At 36.0% G+C, this 27766-nt stretch overlaps 1 protein-coding gene across 1 annotated transcript in view; it reads right to left on the reverse strand.

Annotated features, from left to right (window-relative positions):
• Positions 1-656: 656 nt before the first annotated feature.
• The window catches only part of PXDNL (peroxidasin like), a 557041-nt gene continuing 529931 nt past the window's right edge, over positions 657-27766 (reverse strand). The window contains exons 21-23 of the mRNA XM_069099924.1: positions 27114-27243; positions 7372-7485; positions 657-5231 (exon numbers count right to left, since the gene is read on the reverse strand). Of these exons, the coding sequence (XP_068956025.1) occupies positions 5100-5231; positions 7372-7485; positions 27114-27243 (376 nt within the window). The 3' untranslated portion in view covers positions 657-5099. The remainder of the gene's footprint in view (positions 5232-7371; positions 7486-27113; positions 27244-27766) is intronic.

Raw genomic sequence — 27766 nt, forward strand, 5'->3', positions numbered from 1 at the left:
AAAAAAGTTTAGGAAACAGATTTTTTCCCCCCATGTTTCTCTGTATGAAGAAGAAATTTTACAAATAAAAGACTTAAAAATGTATTATCAATGTAAAATGGCCTTAATTTTTACTATGTTATACTTGTCTTACTTCTTTTCCCTTTTTTTTTATTTCATTGTATAATGCATGCCAAAATATCATCTAACTTCCTTTAAAATTTTGATAGGTCTTTACCTCAGAAAATATAAGTAACTGAATTCTCAAAGATTATAACCAAAATACAATCATCCCGTCATCCCTGTTCTCCTTAACTTATCCTAGCCTCATTTTAAACATAACACATTTTGAATGAGAGATTTCTCCCCTGCCCCCCTACTCAATTGTATACCATTGTTTAGGTGAGTTCTCTCATGTGAGAGGCTAATTACCTTGTCTTGTTATTCCCACTTCGGATTAGAGATGTACACAGAAACCACCATTTTTGACCTGAATCTTTTTGCTTAATAATTATAGGTGGTAGGTATTCACTCTTTTGTGAATAATATATGTATTTTATCTACATATATATGCTATAATGTATTATATAATACATATATTATAACACATTATAAGATGTAATATAAAATATAATACATAATGCATTATTTAAAATAATATATAGTCTGTGATAGCATTATAGAGTCTCAGTACCTTCTATTTATATTTGAATGGCACGTTAAAACATTAATTCATACCCAATGCTTGAAACAAAAGTTAACAAATCATCTTCCACAATGCAAAGACATACATCACATGAAGTTGTATTTCAGGCAAAACTTTTAGCACCACTTACATTTACCACCATGTCTTTAATTTTGTTTAGGTACAATATAGAAATTACTTTTAAATTTACTGTAAAGGCTCTTTACTAAAATCACCCTTAAGGAACCAGAGCAAAGTATATTTTTTAAATAAATGCTTTCCATGATATTTAAGCTGATTTCTGTATAAACTAAACAAGAAATTGGTTTAATATACTAATGAGTAACATATATATTTTTATTAAAATGTTTAATAAAACATAACATGAATTTCTAGTTATTTGTAATAACTTTAGGTCATTCAAGCTTAACATTGAACATTTAAAATTAAATCAATATGAACTGACAAATAGCATCACAACTGAGTAAAAAAAACGGCCACATCACAAAAACAATTTCCCCTATACCCTTATCCCCGGAAACACTGCAGTACTAACATAAAAAAAAAAATTCCTTTCAGGCACTGTTAGAGGCTTTATGTGTATAAGCAAGGCATTATTTTCAGAGTAAACATTGTATGATAATATACTATCCTCTCCATGCAAATCACAAATCACATGGTACTTCAGGTTTAATGTTCCCCTCAAGAGAGAATCACTTGCCTTCAGCTGGCAGATTCAGTACAACTACCACTTCTGATTTTCCTATCAGAAATATTTCCTATTATATCAGTGTCAAAGTGGGCATATAGGGGTTGAGGCTGCTCATCCCAAAAGAATGGCCAGTAGTGTGCACCTCTATCTAGGCCCTTGACCTCTATGTACCTTGGAAAAGATCTCAAAAAGATTTGAAAAAAAACAGAGAAGAATCATCATCATGGCATAAAAGGATCATTAAGCTGGAGAAAAGCAGGGGCCTCACTTGCTATTAAAGAGAATTTAGTCTATGCTTAGGTTCATCCTTTTACTGGAGATCAGTAGATACCCACAGAGAAAGAGCACAAAATTCCCTTTTAAATAACCATTACTTAACAAAACATGCTAATTCAATATGATGATATCATATTAGACTAATCAGCTTTTTAGTATTTAAAGTCTTTAAGCCATTAAAATACCAATTCTCAGAGTAATTCAATGCACAAAATCATAAAAGCACAAAATAATCCATCTATTCATACGAGGACTTTGTCTACATAGTTCCACTAAATGAACTAAAATATGATTGAATCTTTCAAGCTGTTATGATAGATAATTGACAGACTGATGCATTACACAAAGGCGTCAATAATTCAGTCATTGAAATGGTCATTTCATAAACTAGTTGTTTGGGGTTGTTTTTTAACAACTCAATGAAATTAACAATGAGGTGATCAAATTATCATGTGGTGCCCAACTTGGAGAGTTACTTAATTCTGGTGGTGACACAAGCCAGGTCTGTAGTTCATGGAAATAATATGAGCACAGAAAATATGGTTGTGATTCTAGCGCTCTAGGTAGACACACTTTGAAATATTGCGAAAGACAGTCCCAGTTCTTCCATTAATTCACTGTGTAATATTAAAAAAAGCAGTTTTCTCTGGGTCTAAGTTTTCTCATAATTAAAATGAAGTTTTGACGGATGTTCCAGAAAGTCACTTCTTTCACTTATGTTCTCTGTATTTTTAGTCTAGTTATGAAAATAATGGTGTGTGATAAGCTCGTAGGGAGCTGCCTTAGAGACTTTCTTTGAGGAAGAGAAAAACAACAACGCAGACAAACTATATTTAGATTATTTGCTAGGTTTCCATTCTGTGAGTCGAATGTCACCACCAAACTTTAGCTTTCTGGCATGTGGGATGTAAAGGAATCAAATCCTTACTCATAGGAGTGACATAATTTTCAAGTAACTCAAATTTCTATAGATGACATTTGGATGGCCTTAATATATGAATTACTTTCCAAACAAAATGTGGGGCACTTCTATTTTAGTTGGGAGAGTGAGGGGAAAGGCTTGAACATTTTAGCGTTGAAGAGATGTTTTCCTGACACACCACATACCATTTCATCTATTTATAATCTTACTAAATCCATGAGATCAAGTTTTCCTAACATACACAATCTCATATTTATTTTTACATAATTATGGCTAGTAATAACGACAAAAATTTGAAGGTGTGTCCTGAATTTTATTATTTAGAAGTAAAAAGAAGTTGAGCTATTTCCCTGAGTGTTCTGTTGTGCCTGGTGCGGAACTACAACATGGAAAGTTTATATTCAATGATCAGTCCAAAATAATTTATTTTAAAGTTTTCCTTCTGAACACAAGAAAATACTATTCCTCTACATTAATGGCTCTAGTCTCACACTTTGAATTATTTACAACACACCTGGATTTGTGGTGCTTTACATTATTGATGTGTTTCCAAAAAAGTTAAATGAAATTCAAGTTTTATAAATCAAATCCTATTATAAACACACTAATAGAGTACCGTTTTAAAAGAAGGTTCTAGTGACTCCATTGTAAAGTGAAGAATTGTTTTTTAAGGCAAATTGTTACCTCTAGATTAACTGCTGAAATATGCAAGGCACATGTGTATTTGGAAACCTTAATTTACTTAGAAATATCTATATGGCTTTGCAAATGAAATGAGGAGGCTTTTTAAGAACTCTCATTTCTTGTGTTTATTCAGTTTTAGTTTTCCTGAGAAAGACACAATTATCTAGCTCCCTGAGAGCTGTTAACAGAATATTCCCTTTCTTTCATGTACCTTTGCTCAAAATTGTTCTTTCTCCCTCACTTTTCTTACTTTTTGAAATTATATCATCTCATTCAAGATCCAGCTTAAAAATGCTACTTCTCCATGAATATTTTCGTTTATTTCCTCCAGTTGGCAGGTCTCCCTTCTCTGGGTTCACATAGCAATTGCTTTGAGAGACAACATGGCATAGTGGATAGAAAGATGGTCTTGCACTCAGGAAGACTTTAGTTCAAGTCCAGGCATTGACACATTGGCTGGTATGATTCTGGGTGAGTCACTGAGCTTCTCAGTACTATAGGCAGCTTTAAGACCATAAATTACAGAGAATGTTCCAACTTCCATCTGTAAAAGAAGTTTCCTTAACTGAGATTTCCCTATATTGGTGAAATTACAAATCAGTCTCAGCTGATCGCACTTTTCACATTCTACTTTGAACTGTATGTTCACTTAGGGATGAGGGGACATGGATAGTAGAAAAGGCATTGACCTGGAGCCAGGGGACCTGAGTTCATATCTTACCTATGATGATCACTACCTTTGTGACTTTGGACAAGTCACTTAACTTCCATGGCACTGTTTCCTAATCTGTAAAATAAAGGTGTTGGACTCAGTGGTCTTATTGTGATTATTCCACTTTCCATTCATATTTTATTCATCTTCATCACCCCGCTCCATAGCACTTAAAACAATACCTTGCACAGAATAGGCACTTGATAAATTCTCTGTGTGTTGCCTACCATTCACTGTATTGTTTTGAAGCAATCTTCCATTGGGTTGTCAATATCCAAAGATTCAAACTAAAAAAAAAAAAGAGTAACAGAAAAGAACTGTCTAAAACAAGGGTTCTTAGCCTTTTTTGTGTCATTGACCCTTGTGGCAATCTGGTGAAGTGAATAAACCCTTTCTCTGAATAATGATTTATTGCTTACATTCATAATTGTGCTATTATATATATTCTTAAAATGAAGGAAATGCAACATTTTAATTTGAAGTTAGTGAAAATGAAGATTGAATTTTTTCCCATCCAAATACACAGAGCCCTTGAAATATAATGATAAACTCCTTTGGGGTTCATGAACCCCAAGTTAAAAATCTTTCAGATTCAGTTAAAAAGACTCTTGACTTATTGGAACTGCTGTCTGCTGGGGAATTTGGAGGAGAAACTGTCCAAATGATCACAACTGTGATCCCAAATAAGTAGGAATATCATCTGATTAGGCTTTCAATCTCACTGAGACAGCAGTGTGTCTGAGCTTTAAATCAGGGATCTTCACTCATTACCGAAGTTTAAGAAAACAGAATTCTTCTGACTTTAAAGCTGATTAGTCAAAAGAGTATAGGATCATCCATTTAAAGTTCTGAAAACAGTGACTTGTAATCACAGCTTGGGGAATATTTGACAGTATAATAAAGGTTTTTTAAATACAGTTTTTATGACATTATTTACTTTTGCATTTTTTCAGGCAAAATTAGAGAAATCACAGAATATGTTCAGTGTATTTTAAGGCTTAAACTAGTCTGAATTTTTAAATCAGCATGCATTTTCATGTCAAAATGTGAGCATAAGTTATCCCACTGCTCAGAACTAAATGACAAGTCTTAACTTCCTATTATGAGCTCCAGTAAAAGGAGAGGTTTGTTAAAGTTCCTCTGGGAAATCATCTGGTTTTTCATTGTCCATGCAGAGCGAACAGCACACTCCTTTCACCGTTTGTGGGTTGAGGCACTCTGCAGGTTGGCAGGTCTCCACGGTACATGTCACCTGACCATTCTGAAAGGTAATATTTAAATATTAGCTCCATGTTTCATGACATAAAAACACCTAGAGAAATTCAGACCAATTTTTCTTTGATATATAAATAAGCATTTTCTAGACTTATATTGTCTAATCTCCTCCCCCCCGCATCCATTGCAGCTACAATCAAAATAAATTAGGGTATAGTTTTATGTAGGATATGCTTACTGTAACTTTGTCAAGCCTCTGGAACCCACTGAATGAACAACATATTATGAGCTATTAAATGCAAATCTGGCACCTCTCATCAGACATACTATACCTTCCAAAAGGAAAATCAGTCAACCAACAAACAATTGATTAAAAGCTTTGAAAAATTTCTGATGACCACAAATGTTTCATATAAATATAGATGTGGCTACTAGAGATATATACATAAACCAAAAGTAAATTGTTTTCACTACCACCCCATATAATGCTAAATGGGGGTAATAATAGAAAACCTTCATATAGGGCTTTTAGGTTTACAAAGTGCTTTACATATATTATCTCACTTGATCCTCACATTACTATCACCCCCATTTTAGAGATGTGGAAACTGAAGCTGAGAGTTTTAATGGCTCTGCCAAAGTGACACAGCTAGTTAAGGATCTAAAGTTGTTCTTCCTGACTCAAAATGCAACCTCACTGCCAAGGATAGGGAGGGAATAATAAAGTAGAGGAACAGGATGTAAAACTTTTGTGGAACAGTTAGCATCCTGCAGTGTCTTGAGTGAAGGAGGTTTATGGACAGGAAGGAAAATTGTTATCTCCAAATCATATGGGTAGAATGACTTTCTTTGTGGCTCCTCTGGGGTGAAGTTCCTCATCATCCCAAGTTCTAGTTAAGAACAAAGCTTTGCTTTGATGGATCAGTTACAGATCTAGCAGCTTGCCATTAATATGAGGCAAACCTGTAATTTCTTTAGTGCTCACCACTAGGAAAGTTACACCAGTGTTTTGTTTTATTGACATTAAAGCAATTTAGCCAAGTGTCTCTGAAGACTGACAAATAAAGAAGCTGTCATTTTAAGGTGGGCATCTCCAGTGCTAAAAGCAATCATGCAAGATATAGTCCTTGCAAACACACAGTTTTAAGAGAATCAAACTCATCATCTAAGCATAACAATTACTTAGTATGATATTTATTTGTATCTGAATAATTTCTCTCCTTGTATTATGGAAGCACCTTAGTAAGGAAACCCCAATTTTGCAAATGTACTTTTCTGTAGAATATTCTTGCTTTCACTTTGCGTATTTGCTTATCCCTAGACAGCTTTCTCCTCAGTCAGGGACTATGACAAAATACACTCAGAAATTATTAATAATTGAATTAGAGTTTGGAAATTGATTTAATCAAATAAGCACTGTGATGGGCTTTCACTTTAAAAGCAATGTGTCTAGTAACCTGAAATTCATTTGAGTATGGACTCATTAATTCTTCCTTCCGTATGTCTACTGAATGGATTCAACAATTTAACTGTAGTTAGAGTCTGTAGTTTTTTTTTCAAAGTACAGAAGTAGAAATATTAGTATAACAAGAAAAAGAATGAAGATGATTTATGGGAATGGGAAGAAAACAACTCTGCTAATAGTCATAAGGAATATGCTTGTTACTCTCCTATGATAGGGCTTAAAGTAGCCCTCATAGCACATACTATGTGTTCAGAATATAGCATAAAATGAGAGAGGGGGAGGGGAATGAGGAGGATGAGGAAGAGGGAGAGAAAGAGAAGGAAGGACAGTGAAAGAGTGATCTACAGTAGGTCTGGGTCACCAATTAGGATACTCTATCACAAATTTTCCAGGACCTTGACATTCTCTCATCTTCCAAAACCAGAGTCTGCACGAAGACTAAAGTTCATGCATTTCAGAGAAAAAAAAATCACTGGACAGTAGACAGAAATATGCAAAGAGTAATTTTGGCCTTAAGCACTGAACACTTATCCTTTTGGCTCACTACAATAATAGGAAAGTCATTGATCACCACACACTTAGGCCGACTTTCAAAAGTATCCCTAAAATCGGCTACACAAAGGAACAGTTTCAAGAAGAAATTATTCACAGGGCCTCAACAGGTAGGAAACCAAAGGGAAGGTAGAGGGAGGGTGATGAAATAACTTAGGGTCAAATGTACCTTACAGATACAGCTAATGCAGTCTTCTTTCATCCAGTGTTCGTTGTCCTTTCGATGAATTCTATTATCATCCATGCATCCCTCCTGCCTCAGGCGGGCCTCCAGCTTGTTTATCTGAATAAGGAGGTGGAAGGAAAGGAGGCAAAAATTGGAGTAGAGAGAAACTAAGCTGATGAATAACATGGATGAATGAAATACTACACTCTGTAAGCACAATCCTAGGAGGCATAGGAGACTTCAAAGCTACACCCTTATTTTTCTTTAACACTTTCATTCCAAAGTTAATGAACCAGAATCTTCCAATATCTATATTCCTAAATAGCAGCCCAAGTGTTCTATATATCTCTGTAAAGGGAAAGAGTTAATGAAAATTCTAAAGGTGCTAGATTTACAGTAAAGCAGTAATTAAATCATAGGTCCCAATCTTGTCCTATAGTGGTGGTGGTAGTATTAGTATTAGTAGTAGTAGTAGTAGTAGTAGTAGTAATAGTAGCAGGAAACAACCAAATAGTCAGTTCAGACCAACAACAAAATTAAAAACAAAACAAAACAAAACAAAAAACCATTGCTGAAATGCACACAATAAATGCTGTTTATGTACCTGAGGAATTTCTCATAAGGCACTGTCCCACTATACCACACCTTCAAAAAATATGAGAAGTACTGATTGCCCTACAGACCACTTGACCAAACTTTGACTGCTTTCTTGGAAAGTCTAATCTTCTCAAAGATGTAGCTGTGTTTAATGGTCAAAAACACATTTAACTGCATCATTTACAAATGACTTGACTTAAAAGCCTCACACCATCAAGCTGTCATCCAGAACTTATGAAGAGTTAATAGATTGCTCATTGGAAAAAACCCATCTTTCTGTCAACAAAAGTATTTTATATGTTCACCAGGTGTAAATGGATCTAGCAAATTTTTAAAATGTGAAAAAATATTTATTTTAATGGAATGATTTGCCTATCAACTATTTGCAACATGCAAATAGGTTAAAAACCTAAGAGTTCAGAAACTTGGTCATGGAAACAGATAAGCTTACAATGGCTTCCAGCTTTTCTCCACCCCCTCTCCATATTCCTGAAACCTTCTAGAGGTCTGTGCTAGATTTGGTGTGATTTTCTATCCTAGGGCCACTGAGAGGAAGAGATGATGATGGAAATTGGAAAAATGGATAAAAGAAACGAAAGAGGGCCAGTGTTTTCCCTCTTCTCAAAGGACAAAGGGAAATGATGACCATGTGTAGGCCTGAGCTCTGATGCTAAGAAGCGAATGGAACTGAAAGCCAGGTTAAGACGTTTCTCAAAACCTCCATTTAAGTGGCCCCTTTCTGAGCTAGCAGGCAGGACTGTATGGACACCTAACAATGAGGTTGGAAAAGGGGGTGGAGCAAAGCTGGAGGCCATTGTCAGCATTTTTGCCTCTATGGCAAAGGTCCTGTACTCTCAGGTTTTTAACCTATTTGCATTCTATAAATAATTGATAGATTGATATTATTAAATATTATATTCATGTTATTAAAATATTGTTCCATGTATTGTTCAATGGCTTAGTCACATCTAACTCTTTATGACCCTGTGAACCATAACATGTCAATATTATCCAAGGAGTTTTCTTAGCAAAGATACTGGAGTGGTTTGTCATTTCCTTCTGCAGCAGATTAATCCAAACAGACATTAAGTAACTTTCCCAGGGTCACACAGTTAGTAGAGGTCTGATATCGCATCTGAACCCAGATCTTCCAGACTCCAGGCTCAGGACTCTGTCTACTCAGCAACCCAGCTGCTTCAATCCCTTTACCACCTTGTAAACGTATGAAATACTTTTATGGAAAGGAAGGTGGATTTTTCGAAGGAGTATTCTACTAAATGTTTATGCCAACAAAATTAGAAATGTGTCAACTAGGCCTAAGGCATATTGGCCCAGGTGACCTAAAAATACTGTAATACTTCTGGAAAAGGTGGCAGTGGCACGGATGGTTGTGGAGGAGAAACAGATGGCAGCTAAGGAAATGTGGACTAGTAGCAGTAAAATGAGATGTTTCCAAGCCTCTACAGGTGTCTTGTGGGGCACAGAAGATGCAGCAGGGCAATAAGGCAGCTACTTAACTACACCTGAGTTCCTAGAACATGCTCAGGAGCTGAAGTTGAAGGAGCCATAATCTAGAGGAATAACTTGGACTGTTTTTCACTGGTGCTGAATCCCATGGTCTGTGAAGATCCTAAAGGGAACCTATAGGAGGGGAGGTTGTCGTACTCCCTAGGACTCCCTAAGTTCTTTCCCCACTTGAGATGGATGGGGAAGGTGCTCAGCCAATGCCTGGACCGGTGTCTCTCCTCATCTTAGCCTCTGGCTTCATTCAAGTCCCAAGTGACATCCCCCCCTTTGTTAGTATGTGACAGATGCAGATTTGACTCCAGAGACAGTACATATGCCATGAGTGCAGGTGTGATGCTATTCTTGAAGATAGCAAAGTGCTGTGGCAAAGGCATTGGTGTCAGGGGTCAGAGGACCTGGCTTCATACTCCAGTTATGTTATTACTACTTGTTTAACTTTAGTCAAGCTCCTAGGGCTTCAAAGTAAAATGAGAATAATGGGATTGGATGAACTCCAAGGGTCCTTCCAGTTCTAAATCCATGATTTTCTGATCCCAGATCCCCCAAATTGAACTCAGTCTGTCTTCCACTAATACATGGGTTACAAAAGAATTACTTGTTCCATAGCTCAAAAGATCCATGGTTTCATTCTCTCTCTGCCCTGACACAGATTGTAACCACTCCTTTCCATATGTTGCTGTTCAAAGAACATTTCATCACCTGGTCAGTCTCCTTCTTTATAATCCTTTCCAGACATAGCGAGGCTTTTCCTCACAAGATTATCATCCATCCCTTGTCATGGACTTACTGGAAGACATTTCAGCTTGGTAGGCCTTCCCAAGGCTTATATTGCTTCAGATCCAGCTTTCTATGCCAGATTGAGGAATCAAAATAGGACTTTCATTGAGCAATAATGCAATGGAACAACTGTTAAACAACAGCAACAACAAATTTCATATGCACTGCCTGGGGCAGGTGTCCACAGACAGCAGTACATTTTAAAAAGATAGGGGTGTTTGGTTAGATTGCAAGCTCAATATGCTTCAGTGGTATCCTATGACAGTCAAAAAAAGTTGGTGCAATCTTAAGGTATATGGAAAAGTGTCTGTTGTCCAGGACAAAAAAGCTGAGTTCTGCTGTACCCTGCCCTAGTCATTAGAAAGAAGAAAAAGAGGAAAAAAAATAAGATTCAGTTCCATTTGTCATATTTTACAAAACATACTGATAAACAAGAGAGCATCTTTAAAAAACATCCAGGACAATGAAAGACCACAAAGGGCAAATCATATAAGGAACAGTTGAAACAAATAGGGATGTACAGCCTGGGAGAGAAGAACAATTTGGGAGGTGGGCATGCAATAGAGTTGCATGATAGATGTCTTTAAGTACCTTAACAGCTTCCATGTGGAAGAAGAATATAATTCAAGAGAACAAAGAACTAAAAGCAATAGGTAGAAGGTTTAAAGAAGCTTGATGCAGGAAAAAAAAACCCAACAACTTCTAAACTTTTAGATAACTAGAAGTTATCTAAAAGAGGGACTGGTTGCCTCAGTAGACTTCCCCTCACTGTAAGAATAAAAATGAGAATGCAAGAGAATTATTTGTTGGGTAAGTTGTAAAAGGAATTTTTTAAGATGCTGGTGGGATTAGATGTTCTCTCAGAATAATATTTTAAATGCATATTACAAAGGAAATTAATTATATGAAAATATAGTTCTAAATATATTTTTAATTTAAAAAAAATTATCAGACAACAAGTTAAGAAGCCCTACTTCCAACCTGCAGATTCTGTGATTCTGTAAATCAAAAAATCATCACCATGGACTACTTTGGCCTTCAATACTTGGAAGATCCATTTTTGTCGATGGAGATAATAATCCCTCTCCAGTGAAGATTGTGACCCTGAAACACCTTAGTGAATGGTCTTCATGAAATACAGTAAACTTCTTAGCAAGTTATATTCATGAAATATAGTGCCTGGAGAGTGCATTCATTACTCTGAAGCCAATTGGGTGATAAGTCTGAACTTAGATTTTTTTTTTCTCATATGACAGCTATTCTATCCTTCACAGGTTCTACATTCAAAACATTTCCAGCCCTGCAAGGCATATCAATCTTCATTTCACTGGCATATCCTACCATTCCAGAAGCCCTTTATGTCATGATAGGTCACCAGAGGAGGTTTTAATGAGATTTTTAAAGGGGGAAAATGCTATTTTATCCCCCTAAAAAACCTTTCCCAAGATAAGGCAAACTTCTCCACAAATAAGTTACCAGGAATACTCTGAATATGTGACATAGTTTAAACCCCAGTAAGCACAATTTCATTGTGAAGAGAATAGACTTTGTTAGAGCATCCCTGGTGACATGCTATGCAAGGTCAAGGCTAAAACAGTGGACTTTAGAGGAAAATAGCAGAGTGGTCACAGGAGCTGGTGAGAATGGTGGCTTCAGCTACCGAATTCTAGTCAAGCTCCCAGATTCTTCTGTGCATCTCCTAGATTATACTTTAGAGAGGCATTATAATTCTAACTCTTAGGGAGAAATGCAACACTGGGAAAATTCAAAGAGTGGCTGAGAAATAAAATGAACAGAAGAACCTTGAAGGTGGTGCAATAAGTAATTACATGGGCAAAGTTTGTTCATGAATTTTGACATTCTGTTTAATCTGTAATCCTTCTTCACTTATTTTTGTTTCCTAAACATCTCATAGATTCATCAAGGTGTTTTATTTTAATGATGCAGTACTGTTTAACTTTTTCCCCTCCCTGCTGAAGTTAATCTAATGCCAAACTTATTTTCTAGAGGAAAATTTCTAGAGTAAAACATTTTGCCTTTCGGTTAAATGAAAACAAATTCACAGTCAGTTATACTGTACTTGACATGATGGTACTTTAGCAAAGTGAGATTCACTTGTAGTTTTTAACTTAATTTTAGATCTTCATTGTACCTTTCCACCACAACATAAATTTCACCTGAAAATTTCTTCATAGAAAAGTTTAAAAGTTATAATATAAAAAATGCTTCCTTTAAATTGAGAAATGTTGTGAAGCCAAGAAGATGATGTCAAAAGTATTCACCCAGGTTAGGGGGGAAAAAGACAAGAAGCTTATTTTCGTTACAGGATAATATTTAGCACCTTAAAAAAAACCCAACTCTATTTGCTGTAATAAAAGATAATACTTAGTATCATATATCCATTTGTTTCAATTCAAGAGGTTTTTTTTAAAGCTTTATCTACACATGATTCAAGCAGAGACAATGTAATGTAGCAGCTGGAGAGCCAGTCTTAGAGGTCAGAAGACCTGTGTTCCAGACTGGCCTCTGATACACACGGGTTGTACGGTCCTGACCAGTCACTTCTTAGTGGCCCAGTGTAATAGTAATGGTAATTTGAAGATCTTCCCTGCCCCTTAATAAGCCTAAGGGAACGTGAAGACTTTCCCTGCTTTGAAGATATACCCTGACCCCTCACAGGCTGAATGTAATCACATGGAGCCTGTGGAGGGAGGAGTTTGCTGAAGGGTAGAGCAGTGCTGACAGAAAGCTGGGAGTCAGAGCAGCTAGCCCAAAGGGAGGAGAGGACACATCTGAGGGAGACAGATAGGTTTATGAGTAAATATTAGTTTGGGGGAAAACTAAAGGATGCTGTGGCTCTCTGTGCTGTTATGGCTTATTAACTTTTTTGCTACTATGATGGAATAGGCTTACCAGCTTTGGGATTTGGTTTTTAATGTCTGAATAAATATTTTGCTTCTGTCTTCCATATGGAGAGTCTGTTATATTTTGTGATAGAGCATTATGCTGGCATATTTATAGTGACCCTTGGTGCTATGAATATTGCATTGCTGCTATGCCCAGGTAACTGTCTAAGATTCTAAGTTATATTTGCCACTTAAGCCAGCAGATGGGCCCCCAAGGACAGTAAACTTCTCTTAAGCATGTACCTTTTCATTCCATGTACTTTCCTTAAATTACTTAGTTTCTCACTGACAATGTTGTGCTTACCCAGCTTCCCATTTTGATCATTTAAGAGGATAAACAGTTTCAAAGGCTAATGGAAGGTGGACTTTATTTAAATGTCTGCTAGAAACTAAACCAATTCAACATCTCAGTGCCATGAGCTATTTGCTTCTTTTTAGTTACTTCCTAAGACTTGGTCCTAAAAGCTTATATTATATTAATTAATTATAATATTATACTATATTATAATAATTAATATAATTATATTAAAATTATAACAATAAATAATACTAAAATGGCCCTATTATCATTTTCAATGTGTTTTCCTAAGGCCATGGCTTTACTACCCCCAGTTCTAATTCCCAACAATTTGGCATTGTCATTTTCACTGCAAAGTATTTATCAATCAAAATGATTGAATGAGATATTTATAAAGTGTTTAGTACCTCCTTAAAAGGCTTATTTTCCCTATCAGAAAGCATCAGATAAGCCAAGTGGCAAAAAGAGGGTCTTCCATCATATCATGGCTTCTCAGCTGTCTGCATTTGTGGATATTCATCATAATGTAACATGGACATATTTTTTCATAGGGGACTAATCATACACTTCCATATGTTAGACATGTTGGAGAAAGAAATCAACTGAAAAGTGTGGGATATTTTTTTTTCACCCTGCAATCTAAAATTAATTCAGATACTAACAAAGTGACTATTTTTTTTCATTTCTCATAGCTGTAGGTTTTCTAATTCATTCAGCATATTTCAGATGTTAGGGCTATTCACAATGGGGCCTAATCAAACCCAAGTTTCAATGGGTCTAGTTCACTGTGACTACCCTTGTGGCTCTACAAGTAAACATGAAATTAAGAAATGCTCTGTTTTTTTACATAGCAGGCTTCAAAAATCCCATCAAACTTAACGGCTTGTCTGATTCTGCAATGATCACGTACTTGTAGGTCACAGAGGACCAACATTCTAGTTAGCAAGAATGCTGATTGTTCATACTTAAGAATTCTAAAATAAACACACAAAAATAAGCAATGTAAATATGCAGTAAATATTTTTTTAAATCCAATTTGCAAAGTACTGTCCACAAAAATTTGGATTCAGGAGTCATCAGGCAATGGTAGAATGAGTAATGGGTCATTGCGAGTCAATTGTAAAAGTCATCTAATCTTGCTAGGCCTCTGCTTTTTTTTTTTTTTTTTTTTTTTTTTTTGGAGGGGGGAAGGTAGTGCAGTTGGGGTTAAGTGACTTGCCCAAAGTCACACGGCTAGTTTTTGTGTTAAATGTCTGAGTTCAAATTTGAACTCAGGTCCTCCTGACTCCAGGGCCAGTGCTCTATTCACTGCACCACCTACTCGCCCCCAGGCCTCATTTTCTTGCCTGTAAAATGAAGATGCAGAATTAAGTAATTTCTAAGGTCACTTCCATTGCTTATATAGTATCTTTTTTTTTTTTTTAAGCAATCAGGGTTAAGTAACTTGCTCAAGGTTACATGGCCAGTTGTTTCTGGGTGGGTGCTAAGTGTCTGAGCCCAGTATTCGATCTCCAGGTCATCCTGACACTGGAGCCAGTGCTCTTACTCGCTGTGCTACATGGACACCCCCCCTACACGGTATCTTGCAAATAATAGGTAGTTAATAAATACTTGCCAAATTAATAGTATCAGAAAAACTCAGAGTTATAAAGTAATTCATAAGTCACCTAGCCTGGACAGCCAGCAAGAAGACTAAATAAAGTAAAAAACCTTAATTGGCCCCAGGACAGGATTTGATGAGGCAAGGCTTGGTTTTGAAATAAATGGGCCTAGATTTTCTTTTTTTCTTTTTTTTTTAAATTTAAAAGAATGAGACCAGAGATATTGGTATCAGAAAGTTCCTTTGCATTAAAGAATATATACCAGGGTAGGACCTTCCTCTATAACCACCCCAAGAAGTGATCTAGCTAGTGACCAGAAACTTACTAATTCCCAATGTCTACTTTTCCACTTTGGGACAGCTAATAATTGTCAGGAAAATGTTAACTGAAAGAGAAAAAACAAAATCTACCTTTATAGTTCCCATTTATTATTCTTAGTTCTAACCTTTGGGACCTAACAGAATAAGTCTCATCTCTCTTCCTCTAACAGCCCTTCAAAAATATGAAGAAATCTATTACATCTCCTAAATCTATTATATTTTTGTCTTCTGCAGAATGAACATTTTTGGTTCTTTCAATTGATCCTTATGATTTTAAGATCTATCATTATCATGGTTACCCTCCTTAATTCAGCAAACATTTATTATTCCCCTACTATATTCAAAGAACTACTAGGAATAGAAAGGCAAACACAAAAACAAGCAAACAAACCAAAAAAACTGAATATTTCAATTAAGAAGCAATGTCCAGAAGAGTTATGTTTAGAACTGAATACAATTTTCTCTCTCTCTCTCTCTGTATATATATATAATGTGTGTGTATGTATATATTGTCTATCTAAGGCAGAATAATAACAGAACACATTAGCTTTTTTAAAATTATCATGTAATACTATTGATGCATGTCAAAATAATTTTTTGTTGTTGTTTTTTAATAGAAAAGGATAGGGAGATGGATAGGGAGAAGAACTGATAATTCATTTGTATATAGAACTTTCAGGTAAGGAAACTCTCTCTAACCAAATAGATTGGATCCATCTCCACAATATATAGTTTTAGGGAATGGCCTAATAACCCTAAGAGATTAAGTAACCAACCCAGGATCACACAGCCAGTATGTGCCACACAGTCAGAGGCAAATTTGAACACAAGTCTAGCTAGCTTTAAAGCCAATTCTCTATCCTTCAGGACAGAGGTCAGCAAACTATGGTCTGAGGACCAAATCTAATCAGCAGCTTGTTTTTGCATCTATAGGAATGTTTTATAAATTTTAAAATTATGTTTTATTGCATTTTTAAATATAAAGAAGCATTCTTAGGTCATCAACCACACAAAAATGGGTGGAGCCTGATGGAATATATGAATCCTTCCTCTAGGCCATGCTGCTTTTTTGTTAGTAGGCAAAAGCCACTTTTAAAAAGTAAGATTCAATAGACAGAATTGATGTTAAAAGAAGATTTGGTTTTTGTTACTATTCAAATGCAACTGTTTGATATTTCAAGTTAACTTTGCTCTGAATAAGTTATCTGGGAGAAAAATTTATAAAAATCTTGAATTGTCAATTCAGAAAGAGGAGCTAGCTTTCTAAAACTGACAAAATCTGGTTTCCCTAAAACATCATAAATCGTAATTTTAAAATATTTTTCCCATTAATTGTTGATCCCACCCAGTTTTCAAATTAATATCATCATAGGAAGGAAAATGCCTGTAAGGGCTTGCATAATGATTACTTGGTAAGGGGGAGGAGGAGTCTAAAATAGATTTCCTATCAAACAGAAACATTCTGGCAGTGCTGCATGCAAAGCATCAATCCTGAGATGACATTTCTAAATAAAGAAATAATAACCAAACATTGTTAATCAAAAACCTTGAATTTCATATCTGCTATCCTTGCCAATAAATTTCAAATGAGTTGGGTCATGTTGACCAGCTGTGCCTCTTGCAGTAGATAGCTACACTGTACCCAGGTTCCCATTCTAGTGTCATTCTTCAAGTATTCAAGGTTTCTATTATGCTTTACTAAGGGCATTGCTTCCTTGTACCAGGGACTTTTTGCAATGTTCCTCTGGACATCAACCACTGAGAAACATACTGACTTCACGGGCTATACTATGATTATTAAGTCTCATAAATTCAAAATATCTTTGTTTGCATCTATGAACAAGATTTTCGTGAACTTTTCTTAGACCAATAACATTTTGAAATTCAGCATAAAAAATCTGTATCTTTCTTCTGCAATGTACCAGACACAAAAATAAATGTTTTCTTCAATTAGCACTAGACTTAAATCAGAAAGACCTGAATTTCAATAAACACTTACTAGCTGTTTGCCTTGGACAAGCTGCTTAATCCCTGCTTGCCTCAGTTTTCTTTTCTGTAAAACGGGGATAATAATAGCAATTACTTCCCAGGGTTGTTGGGAGGATCAAATGAGATTGCCAAACTTGTAAAGCTCCCTGTAAACCTCAAAGTGCTACCAAAATACTAGCTATCTATTTTAGTTTAGGAATTGGATACATTTACTGATTTACACAGAGAAAATAAGAGGGCTAGATTTATGTTTTGCTGTCAAAATTGCACATGTGCTTGCTTAAATACTTAGATAAATCAACATCTTCTGGGTGTCTGACCACCATACTTGGGGAGATTGTAATACAATCATGCCTTCTCTTCCTTTGGGATTCTAATCTATGTCCTTTGGTACAGTCTTTGTATAGGCTGGAAATCTTTCATTATTTTAATATCTTAATGACACCAGTGTGGGAGAGCCAATAGAGTGGTTGCCCCACATCCATCTGAGATCCTGAGAAGACAGATTAGCAATCATAAAGAGCAGCCAAGATTCTAGAGGTCCAATGTGTCTGAAGATTTGGAGATCAGGAGCTTTACATGCAGGTTTTCTTCCTGAGGCAGCTACTTGATGTTCCCTGAACCTAGTGTTCTATCTCCCATTTAAATATTTATAGATATCATCTCTAATGCCTTGAATATTTTCCTTACTCACAACTGCATTGTATGCAATATAAGCTTCCTTCACAGGTTGATTCAAGTTCCACCCCCTATCCATAGCCTTTTCAGACCTTTCCAGTTGCTACTGATCTTTTTCTCCTCGACTTAACCTTAAATTTATTCATCTTTATGTATGGTACACCCTCAGTAAAGTAGATAACTGAGTTGTATGATGGATAGAACACTAATCGAAGAGTTAGGAAAACATGAATTCAGCAGAGTCAAGATGGCGGAGTAGAAACAAAACTTCCGTGTGGCTCTGGCTTCCACCTCCTCCAATACATGTAAAAATTGACTCTAAACAAACTTTAGCACTACAGAAACCACAAAGTGAAAGAGAGGAACAAATCTCCCACTGAAGGCAGCCCTGCAGATTGGCAGCAAGGATCCATCGCAGCACATTAGAAGCCGAGCCCAGCCCCAAGTGAGCCCTGGTTTTAGCCCCAGGTCATCCCTGACCAGTAGCGTAACTCATACGACTTTTCTCAGTATGAGGATACTTGAAGGGAATATATATATGTATGTATGTATAGGAGGATATATGTGTATATAAATATATACGTGAGTGTAGGTGTTTGTATGTTCATGTATACATAGATAGAGGGCACAGGATGAGTTGGAAATGAAGGGATGATATCTGAAAAATAAAATTAAAAGGTGAGAAATAAATTTATTGGGAGAAAACGAAAGGGAGCGATAGATCAGGGTAAATTATCTCATATAAAAGAAGCAAGAGAAAACTGTTACAATGGAGGGGAAGAGCAGGAAGGTGAAAGGGAATGCAACAACCTGATTCTCATTGAATTTAGCCTAAGGAAAGAATAACATACACACTCAATTGGGTATCTTACCCTACAGGAAAATAAGGGTTTGGGGATAAGAGAGGGGAGGATACAAGGGAGGGCAGATTGGGGGATAGGGTAGTTAGAAGCAAACACTTTTGAAAAGGGACAGGGTCAAAGGAGAAAATAGAATAAGTTGGGGGAGGGACAAGATGGAGGGAAATATAGTTAGTCTTCCACAATATAACTACTATTGAAATGATTTGGGTAACTACACATGTATAATCTATATTGAATTGCATATCTTCCCAGTGGGTGTGGGTGAGGATGGAAGGGAAAAAAATCTGAAACTCTAAAGTTTTAATAACAAATGTTTAAAAAAAACTTTTTTTTTCATGCAACTGGGAAATAAGATATACAAGTACTGGGATAAAGAAACCCATCTTGCCCTACTAGAAAGTTAGGGGAGTGAAGGGGGAGGATATAAGAGAGAACAGATTGGGGTAAGAGGTATTCAGTAGGTTTGATATTTTGGGGTGGGGGTAGGGGAAAGACAGAGAAAAAATTATAACTCAAAATCTTGTGGAAATGAATGTTGAAAACTAAAAATAAACACATATTTTTTAAATAAAAATATTTTTTTAAAAAAGAAAGAAAACATGAAATCATATCAAGCCTCAAACATTTACTAGCTGTGTGACCCTGGGCAAGTCTTTTAACCTCTATCAGCCTCTGTTTCCTCATCTGTAAAATGAGGCTGACAAGAGCACCTACCTCCCATGACTGTTGTGAGGGTAAAATGGTATGGCATTTTTTAAGTACTGTGCAAACCTTAAAATACTACACAAATGCAAGTTATTTTTTATTAATAGGATAGAGACTATTGTGTTTTTGTCTTTGTATTTCTGTTGCCTAGCATGGTAACTTTCAGATACTAGGTACATAAAAAATGCTAAATTAAAATGACTAAAATCTGTTTCTTGAGCATTTTTTGTTGTCATCCGTCTCGAAATGTTTTTTTTTGGATGATCTCATTCTAAACTCTCTGTTGACTTCTTTTCTCCAGAACTTCTTTTCTCTCTTTTATTAGTGATATTGTTTGCAATCTTCAATAATCCCCTCCAACAAGTTTGGCAAATACTAAATCATTGCCATGAGGAAGAGGCCAAAAAGAGCCCCAAAACTGCATAATATCACAAAAACTGAATCCCATTGCCAAGTAGAGATATGGTAGCCAAGGACAACACCAGTTTATAACATAAGCTCACTTGTAAAATGGAGGATGACAGCAAACTATGAGCTATATAGCCTCAAAAAACAATACAAAGCAATTGAGGTGAAAACAAGCCAATGGCACATTTGCTGTGTGATCCTACTAAATTAGATAATCCCAAGAACATTTGTGGATGAAAATGGAAGGAAAACAATAAATAGATTTAAATAGAATAAATTATCTGGCATTTCTATGGCAACCTGCACTCATCAACAATAAGAGTGGAACCACCACTTTTGGACCAGTAAGGGGCAATGACACTTAAAAACATAAAAATTGAGAAGAATGGCTAAAAATGAGCAAACATACACAGAAGGAATGATGTAATGCAATTTCAAGGGCTTCTAGGGGCTGGTTTTCATGATATTACAGAAAGAAAGACATCCCCTTTGTACCCCCCCCCCCGTAGAAAAAAGCATAATTGAAACTATCTCCAAACATAAATGAGTGAGATGTCACTGTACTACTGAACTATACAACTGCCCTGTAACACTCTGACAGCTAAATGGAGGTTCCAAGACCTCATTAATGTAGGCATTCCTCCAGATCTCAATCATTCATGCCTGCCCAACCCAAGCAATTTCCATTTGTGTTCTCCCACAGCTTTACCAAAGGTGTTCAAGCCAGTGTGTGTGTGTGTGTGTGTGTGTGTGTGTGTGTGTATGTATGTATGTATGTATGTAAAGGGAATGGTAGAGGACAACTTTTCCAAAGTCTCTTGAAATTACAAGGATACCCATGGAGAAAAGGGGCTATCCTCAGTCATTATTTACTTTTATCACATGACCAGTTAATTTTCTTTTTGATCAAACATTTCTTTGATACATTTTATGCTATATATTTATAAGCCTTACTTATAATATGTTGCAGCCTACACTTTCCCACCCTGTGCCTCTAGATTGCCCTTTGGTTTATATTAAGCTTTAATTCTTTGAAGACCATACTGGTTTATAGCTCATTATCATGCAATATTCCTGAAGAATACTGACATTAAAAAGGTGGACATATGGTTTGGGGAGAAGGTGTAACCATTTAAAGGACATTTCAACCAAAAAAGCAGTCCAAGATGCTATTCTCCTCCTATTTAATTCTGGAACCAGTGAATTATCCATTTGCAGTTTCTGACCCAATAGATGCATCCCATAGGCTGTCCATTTTGCATATAATAAATAGTCTAGGCAATGAGTTTTCAGAGGTGTCAAACATATATGGCCATCCCAAATAAGATTAAAATGCAATTAAGAAATACTTAATGAAATAAATAAAAATATAGCAGAACATATAGATAATGTTAACATATGATTTTCTGAAGCAATATGTGGCCCATAGGGAACCTTATGTATAATTCAGTGGCCCCTGTTTCTATTTGAATTTGACACCACTGCTCTAAGTAATAGGCATTCTTCATCTAGTTTTTTTTTTCTATAGATAAGTTAAGCTCTTTTGAGTGAATATGAATTTTAGTTAGAAAACTAATTTCCTAGAGTTTATTAAAACTAAAAGAAAAAACAGAAAACAAATAACTACTGGTTTATATGTCTACTTTTCATGTGATTATTTTTAAATTATTTTCTTATGAAAATAAACTATAGATACATTGGGGATGCTAATGATGAGGTGATTAGAAAGGAAAGATGAAAGCTTTCACAAACAATAGCCCACAAAAAACATTCAGCAATACACAAACAATTTACCATAATACAACTGACTAAAAGGTGTACAGCATACAACATCACACTATGCCTATCATCTGCTGATTATTTGAAAACATTTGACTTGGTAAAGCAAAATATTAGCCTAAAGGGTCTTCTCCAGCAAAGAGTGTGTCAAAAATATATTAAGATTCTTTGAAAGTTATAATCACACAGACGGAACTGTATGAGAGCCCTCTGATCATTGATATGAAATAAGGCATAAAACAAGGAAATATAGACTCATACTAAGCAGAGGTGTGTACCACTTTTACAGAGGAAATTCAGAAGATATTCCAAGATACAACTGGATTCCCTATAGATTGTGAGGCTATCCAAATATTCCTGTCTGTAAATGACAAAGTGTAGATTATAAATCCTATGTTATAGAAGACCATTCTCTTTCAGATCTATAAAATATTTGAGAATGATCATGCATACATCAAGGGTAACTTGGATTTTAAAAAGAGAAAGATTCACTTATACTCTTTTCTATAGCAGAAGACATCTTCAAAATCCTATAATTGTCTGAGGGGTATTTGAAAAGGCATTCTTTTGTGTCATTTGTTTGCTGAATCCACAACATAGGGAAGCATCAAAAATGGAAGCATATGCTTACCAAAAGGGTCCCCCATGGAGTATGCATGTGACAAAGTTTAAAGGGAAAAAGGGAATGCCTGTTGATAGACATGGGGGGACACTGGATGTGAGAGGCAACACGAGTAGATAGCCAGCCTTGCAGCCAAGGTCAGGGTTCAAATCCTGCCTCTAACACATACTGTCTGTGTGGCCCTGGGCATATCACTTAATCTCTCAGTTTAACTCTCAAAGACTACAAATTGCAGCAAAGATGTGGATCTGCATTGATAGGGGGAGTTTACTTACCTGGAATTCTCTTTCAATGAATTCACATACCCAGTCCCTATTCCCTATTGTATTTATCAATCAAGACGAAGGACAATATTAGGCCTTCTCAATGAGATCCCCATTCAATCAGTAGAGACCTAGCTTTCAACCAAAGTAAGAAAAAGTCAAGTGGATAAAGAACATATGTTGCCCGGATTATGACATGCAGCTGGATGGGAAAGATGCTACATCTCTGACTCTTGGGACTTTTTAACCTTGTATCTTTTCTTCTTCAGCTTACTCCCCCCCCACACACACACCTCCTTTTAAAGCTCTCCTTTATGTATTGTCTTTTCCCTTTAGAATATAAGCTCCTTGCAGCTAGGGCCTGTTTATTGAAATTTTTCCACAGAGCTTAACATAGTACCTAGTATGTGTCAAGTGCTTAATAAATATTCCTTCTAGCTATCTACAGATTATAATGAGGTGCATCAGAATGGAAAACGAGGAGAAAATCAGGCAGAATCATATTAGGAAGTTGCTCAGTGCTTTCATCCCTTCAAAGCTGTCTGCTGTCATGCTAAGCCATTTTTTTAAGACTAGTATTTTATATCAAATCTATGGCTACAAACCATGGAACATCATGACCTGAAAATTATCAACAATGTCAGTGATTGAAAAGGCCATGAAAAGAAACACAGTGGATCATTACAGTATATTACCAATAATGACTTGCATTTAAAGAATGATGTGAAAGACCTCATCAAGGACATGCATGATCAGAGAGTAAAGAATAAGAGTCAGTCTGTTTCCTGCACCAGAGTCCTTGAAATATGAAAAGCAAAGGAGGCTTCTAGAATTTTAGATATTTTATGGAGAATTTATGCACAGGACAAAAAGATATGAATGGGTTGTAATCCTCCTGGCTCTCCTGCCCCCTACTCACAGTCTGTTTTTTTCTAGGATGGGAAATTTAACCCTTTTTGTGTGTCATGATAAAGTTTCTCTCAAAACAATATTTGTACATACATAAAATAAAATATATGATTACAAAATACCTCAATTATTTTGAAATACAATTAGCAAAATACAATCAATTTTGTATGTATGAATGTATAATATACATTATGCATATATATTTTGTTGTTCAGTAACATCCAACTCTATGTGACCACACTTGGGATTTTCTTTTGCGGAGATACTGAAGTGGCTTGTCATTTCCTCCTCCAGCTCATTATACAGATGAGGAACTAAAGCAAACAGGGTGTAATGGTAATGGGAATTTGAAGATTTTCTATGCGCCTTGTATTGGCAAGCAAACAGGTACTTAGCACCTTGTTTCAAGTTCATGATTGTGTCAAATATTGAGATCCAGAATTTGTGCATCCCACAGTGGGATGCACTTATGGACATAATAGGAAGGGACAAGACAGGGAGGTGCTAATACCACATATAAGGAAAATCCCAAGCTAGAGAGTCAGAATTGCTGAGAGAAAACTGCCAGTACTTCACTGAGAACTTCTGCTTAGAGCTGCTCAGAGCTGGAACTGCTGGAAGTGAGCAGCGTAGAGGCTGAGCAGCTACAGTGAGTGAGAAGAGGAGGATCTTTGCCTGAGGGAGCCTATTTTGTTTTGAGGGCATGGGAATGTGAGTATTTGCTGCACTGACTATGTGTACCAACTTTGTGGCTACTATAATGACTTTCACTGTCTCAGGTTTCTGGTATTTGAATAAATGCCTTGCTCTGTCCTCCATGTGGAGAGCCTGTTACATTTTATGATTCACAACTATACTAGCATATTTATAGTCACCGTAGGTGCTGTAAATATCACATTGGTGTTACAAGGGGGGAGGAAGCTGGGAGTCAGAACAGTTAGAACAGAGGGAGGAGAAGATGCAGGCAAGGAGACAGTTGGGCTTGTGTTTGTTTGTGGGAAGGCCCAAGCAGGGGGAAGGCTTTGGGATGGTGTTGCTTCTTGAAGTGATAATATGTATTAACTTTTTTGTTGCTATGATGGATTAGGTTTTCTGGTGTTGGGATTCAGCTTTCTGGTGTCTGAATGAATGTTGCTTCTGTCATATATGGAGAGTCTGTTGTATTTTGTGATTCAGAACTATTCCGGCATATTCATAATCACTGTTGGTGCTCTGAATACTGCCTTGGGTATACACAGGGTTAAGTGACTTGCACAGTAAATCTAGTGGCTAGCAAGTGTCTGAGACCAGATCTAAATTTGAATTTAGGTCTTCCTGACTCCAGTGTCAGCTCTCTATCCACTGTACCACTTAGCTACCTATACCTACACATTATCTATCTATCTATCTATCTATCTATCTATCTATCTATCTATCTATCTATCTATCTATCTATCTATCTATCATCTATCTATTTATCTACCTATCTATATCTGCACATATTATATAGTAATTCTCATACTGTCTTCCCCAAAGGAATATGAGCTCCTTGTAAGCAGTGACTGTATTATTGCCTGGTACATATTAAGTACTTCTTGAATGACTGATTGTACTGGTAGGGAGAGCGCCCACATCAAAGAAATCCTGGTTCTACTATACTATCCATGGATATAAATGTATCAATAGCTAGACAAATAAATAGATGTACAAATGACTCTATGTGTGTTTGTTTACATGTTTTATATAAATTCTCTACTCCTGATCTTGAGCTGAATGGGTTTAAACCAAAAAAAAAAAATGTGTGCTGGTTAGTTGCTTCAATCTCAAAGTAACAGATGCTACTGAAAGTACTACTTTGGGGGGAATTTAAAATTCTGGAGGCGGATGAGGACAGTCTCTCTTTATACTCATGTATATACATGCACAGACACATACAAAAAAAAGTACTAAAATCTGGGTTTGGGGTTTTTGGTGTGTTCTTTTTTCCTTGACATGCCTGCCCATCTCAGTTGTGTAAGCCCAAAATAAGTCTAATTACTCTGGCTATGCTACCTTAATCAGTTACCATTGTACATACGTTGGCAGCCATCAGAGAGAAGGCAAAATACTAGGGAGAAATTAAAACACCTCTTCACAGTTTGCTCTGATTCTTCTATTTCCTTTGAAGTTACACAAAAGTCACACTATGCAAGACTGAATCGAAAGCTCCCAAGGGATAAATGTTTTCATCTATAACTCTTTCTCTGTGCCACTGGAAATGATAGCAAGGAAGCACTATCCCAACCTATCACCAGACTTGTCTTCCTCCGTCTGGAGGTCTCATGTTGCTCTCAGGTGCACAGTGCTTTTCATTGCCAAGATTCTCACTCTCCCTTTAAAATTTACCTTTCTCGTGTGATATCTCCTTATTTTCTAGATGGATTTATGATAATTGGAAAAGGCTAAAGGATATTCCCAAGATTATCATCTTTTTCTGTAAGTAACAGGTCTCTATAAAAGTTTTCCATAAAAACTTCATGGAGATAACACTCTCACCTATAATTTTAGGTTTATTAGGAAGGAAGAGTGATAGATACAGTGGCAGGATGAATTGGGAAGAATTTGAGTATAGGCCTACACTTGTGCTTGAACCTCATGCATTCCACCAGAATACCCTAAATTTATGCTTATATCACTCTACAGACCCCAGAGTTATTTACTTCCTCTGACAGAGTTTAAACTAGTTTAGGCAAAGAGTTTCTCTGTTATTAATATGAAAAAAGCAAAAAACTCACAGTGACAAAAATGTCTGTGAAAACAGATAGCTTGACATTGTGCCCTTAAGCAAGCAGACTTATTACAGAACAGGTATCCACATTTTCCCTATCCATATAGATGAAATTCCCTTTTCATTGCTTCTTTTTCACTTTGAGAGAAAAATGCATAAATCAGAAACCACCAAAAACTGAGAAGATAAGCACAAAAATAGAAAAGTGTAGAATTATAGTTTTTAATTAGACATTTTCAGTTAAAAGGGAGTTAAAAGGCAGTTAAAAGACAGACAAAATTATAAGTTCTGTGGAGTTTTTTGAGTTTATTCCAAGAAATGTTCTTTTTCCACATGAGCTATAGAAAACTGTATCCTAAGCTACAATCCTTCAGTAATTTGTCAATCTCTATCAGCCAGTACAGAAGAGAGAAATTCCCTGAGATCATAAACCTCATAATCCAACATAAATAAAACCAATAAATTCTAGATTACACTCTAATCAAGGATATAATTACCTTAAAGGGACCAACTTTTTCCAACCTTCCTCATTTCTTCTCTCCCCTCATCTCATAACCATTTAAATAATCTATGTTTAGGCTTTGTAGGTTTAGTATTATTAAATAAAATTAGTCTGTGATTATACCTAGTTGATATATGCCTTTTATTCTAGCTTTGCATTATATCTACACTAAATTCCTGTTCCTGAAAAAGAAACATTAGTTTGACCCCACCGTATTTGCCACAAAAACAATGGCAGCTACTGGAGAAAACAAACCTGCTTCCTGAGAGCTATGATGGTTTCTTGAACTTCTGCAGCAAAATGATTGAAATCCTGAGGAAAACTGGAACTGGACAAATGTGTCATATTTTCTCTGTTTCTATCCATCGAAAATTTTTCATTATGCCTATAATGTAGGAAGCAAAATTAGATTCAGGGAAGGATCAAATAAAATCAACAAATATGTGAGTGCCTACTATGTGCAATTCACTGAGAAAGGTGCTGTGAAGGATAAAAAGGAGAAAAAGAATTAAAGTCAGAATTAAGGATTTAAAATTAAAATGAGAATAAAGAAGAATAACCCATAGTGTTGTTCTACTAATACTTCCTTTCAAATGTATTGAAAATAATTGTTTTCCCCTGACAACTACGATGAATGTCATGTTGTATTGCATGTACATTTGGTATATTATTTAGATCTCAGAGGCATGTCTTTTCCTAATGACATATTTTTTTCACTTTACAAAGTGACAAAGCTGTGACAAATTAAATATCACACATTATGCAGCACCCAGGTGGGAAAGTTGCTTGCTGCATTATATATTCATGGAAATAGCAATGCTAAGACAATGATAAGTATGGCTGTCAAAAAATCAAACCTTTTTAAAAAGCCAATTGCAAAATAGCCCAGCCCTGCTGAACATTAAAGG

This window comes from Petaurus breviceps, unplaced genomic scaffold (assembly GCF_028583685.1).
Source record: "Petaurus breviceps papuanus isolate PSGF00001 unplaced genomic scaffold, PetGlider_PUasm1.0 38, whole genome shotgun sequence".
In the NCBI taxonomy this organism is placed as follows: Eukaryota; Metazoa; Chordata; class Mammalia; order Diprotodontia; family Petauridae; genus Petaurus; species Petaurus breviceps.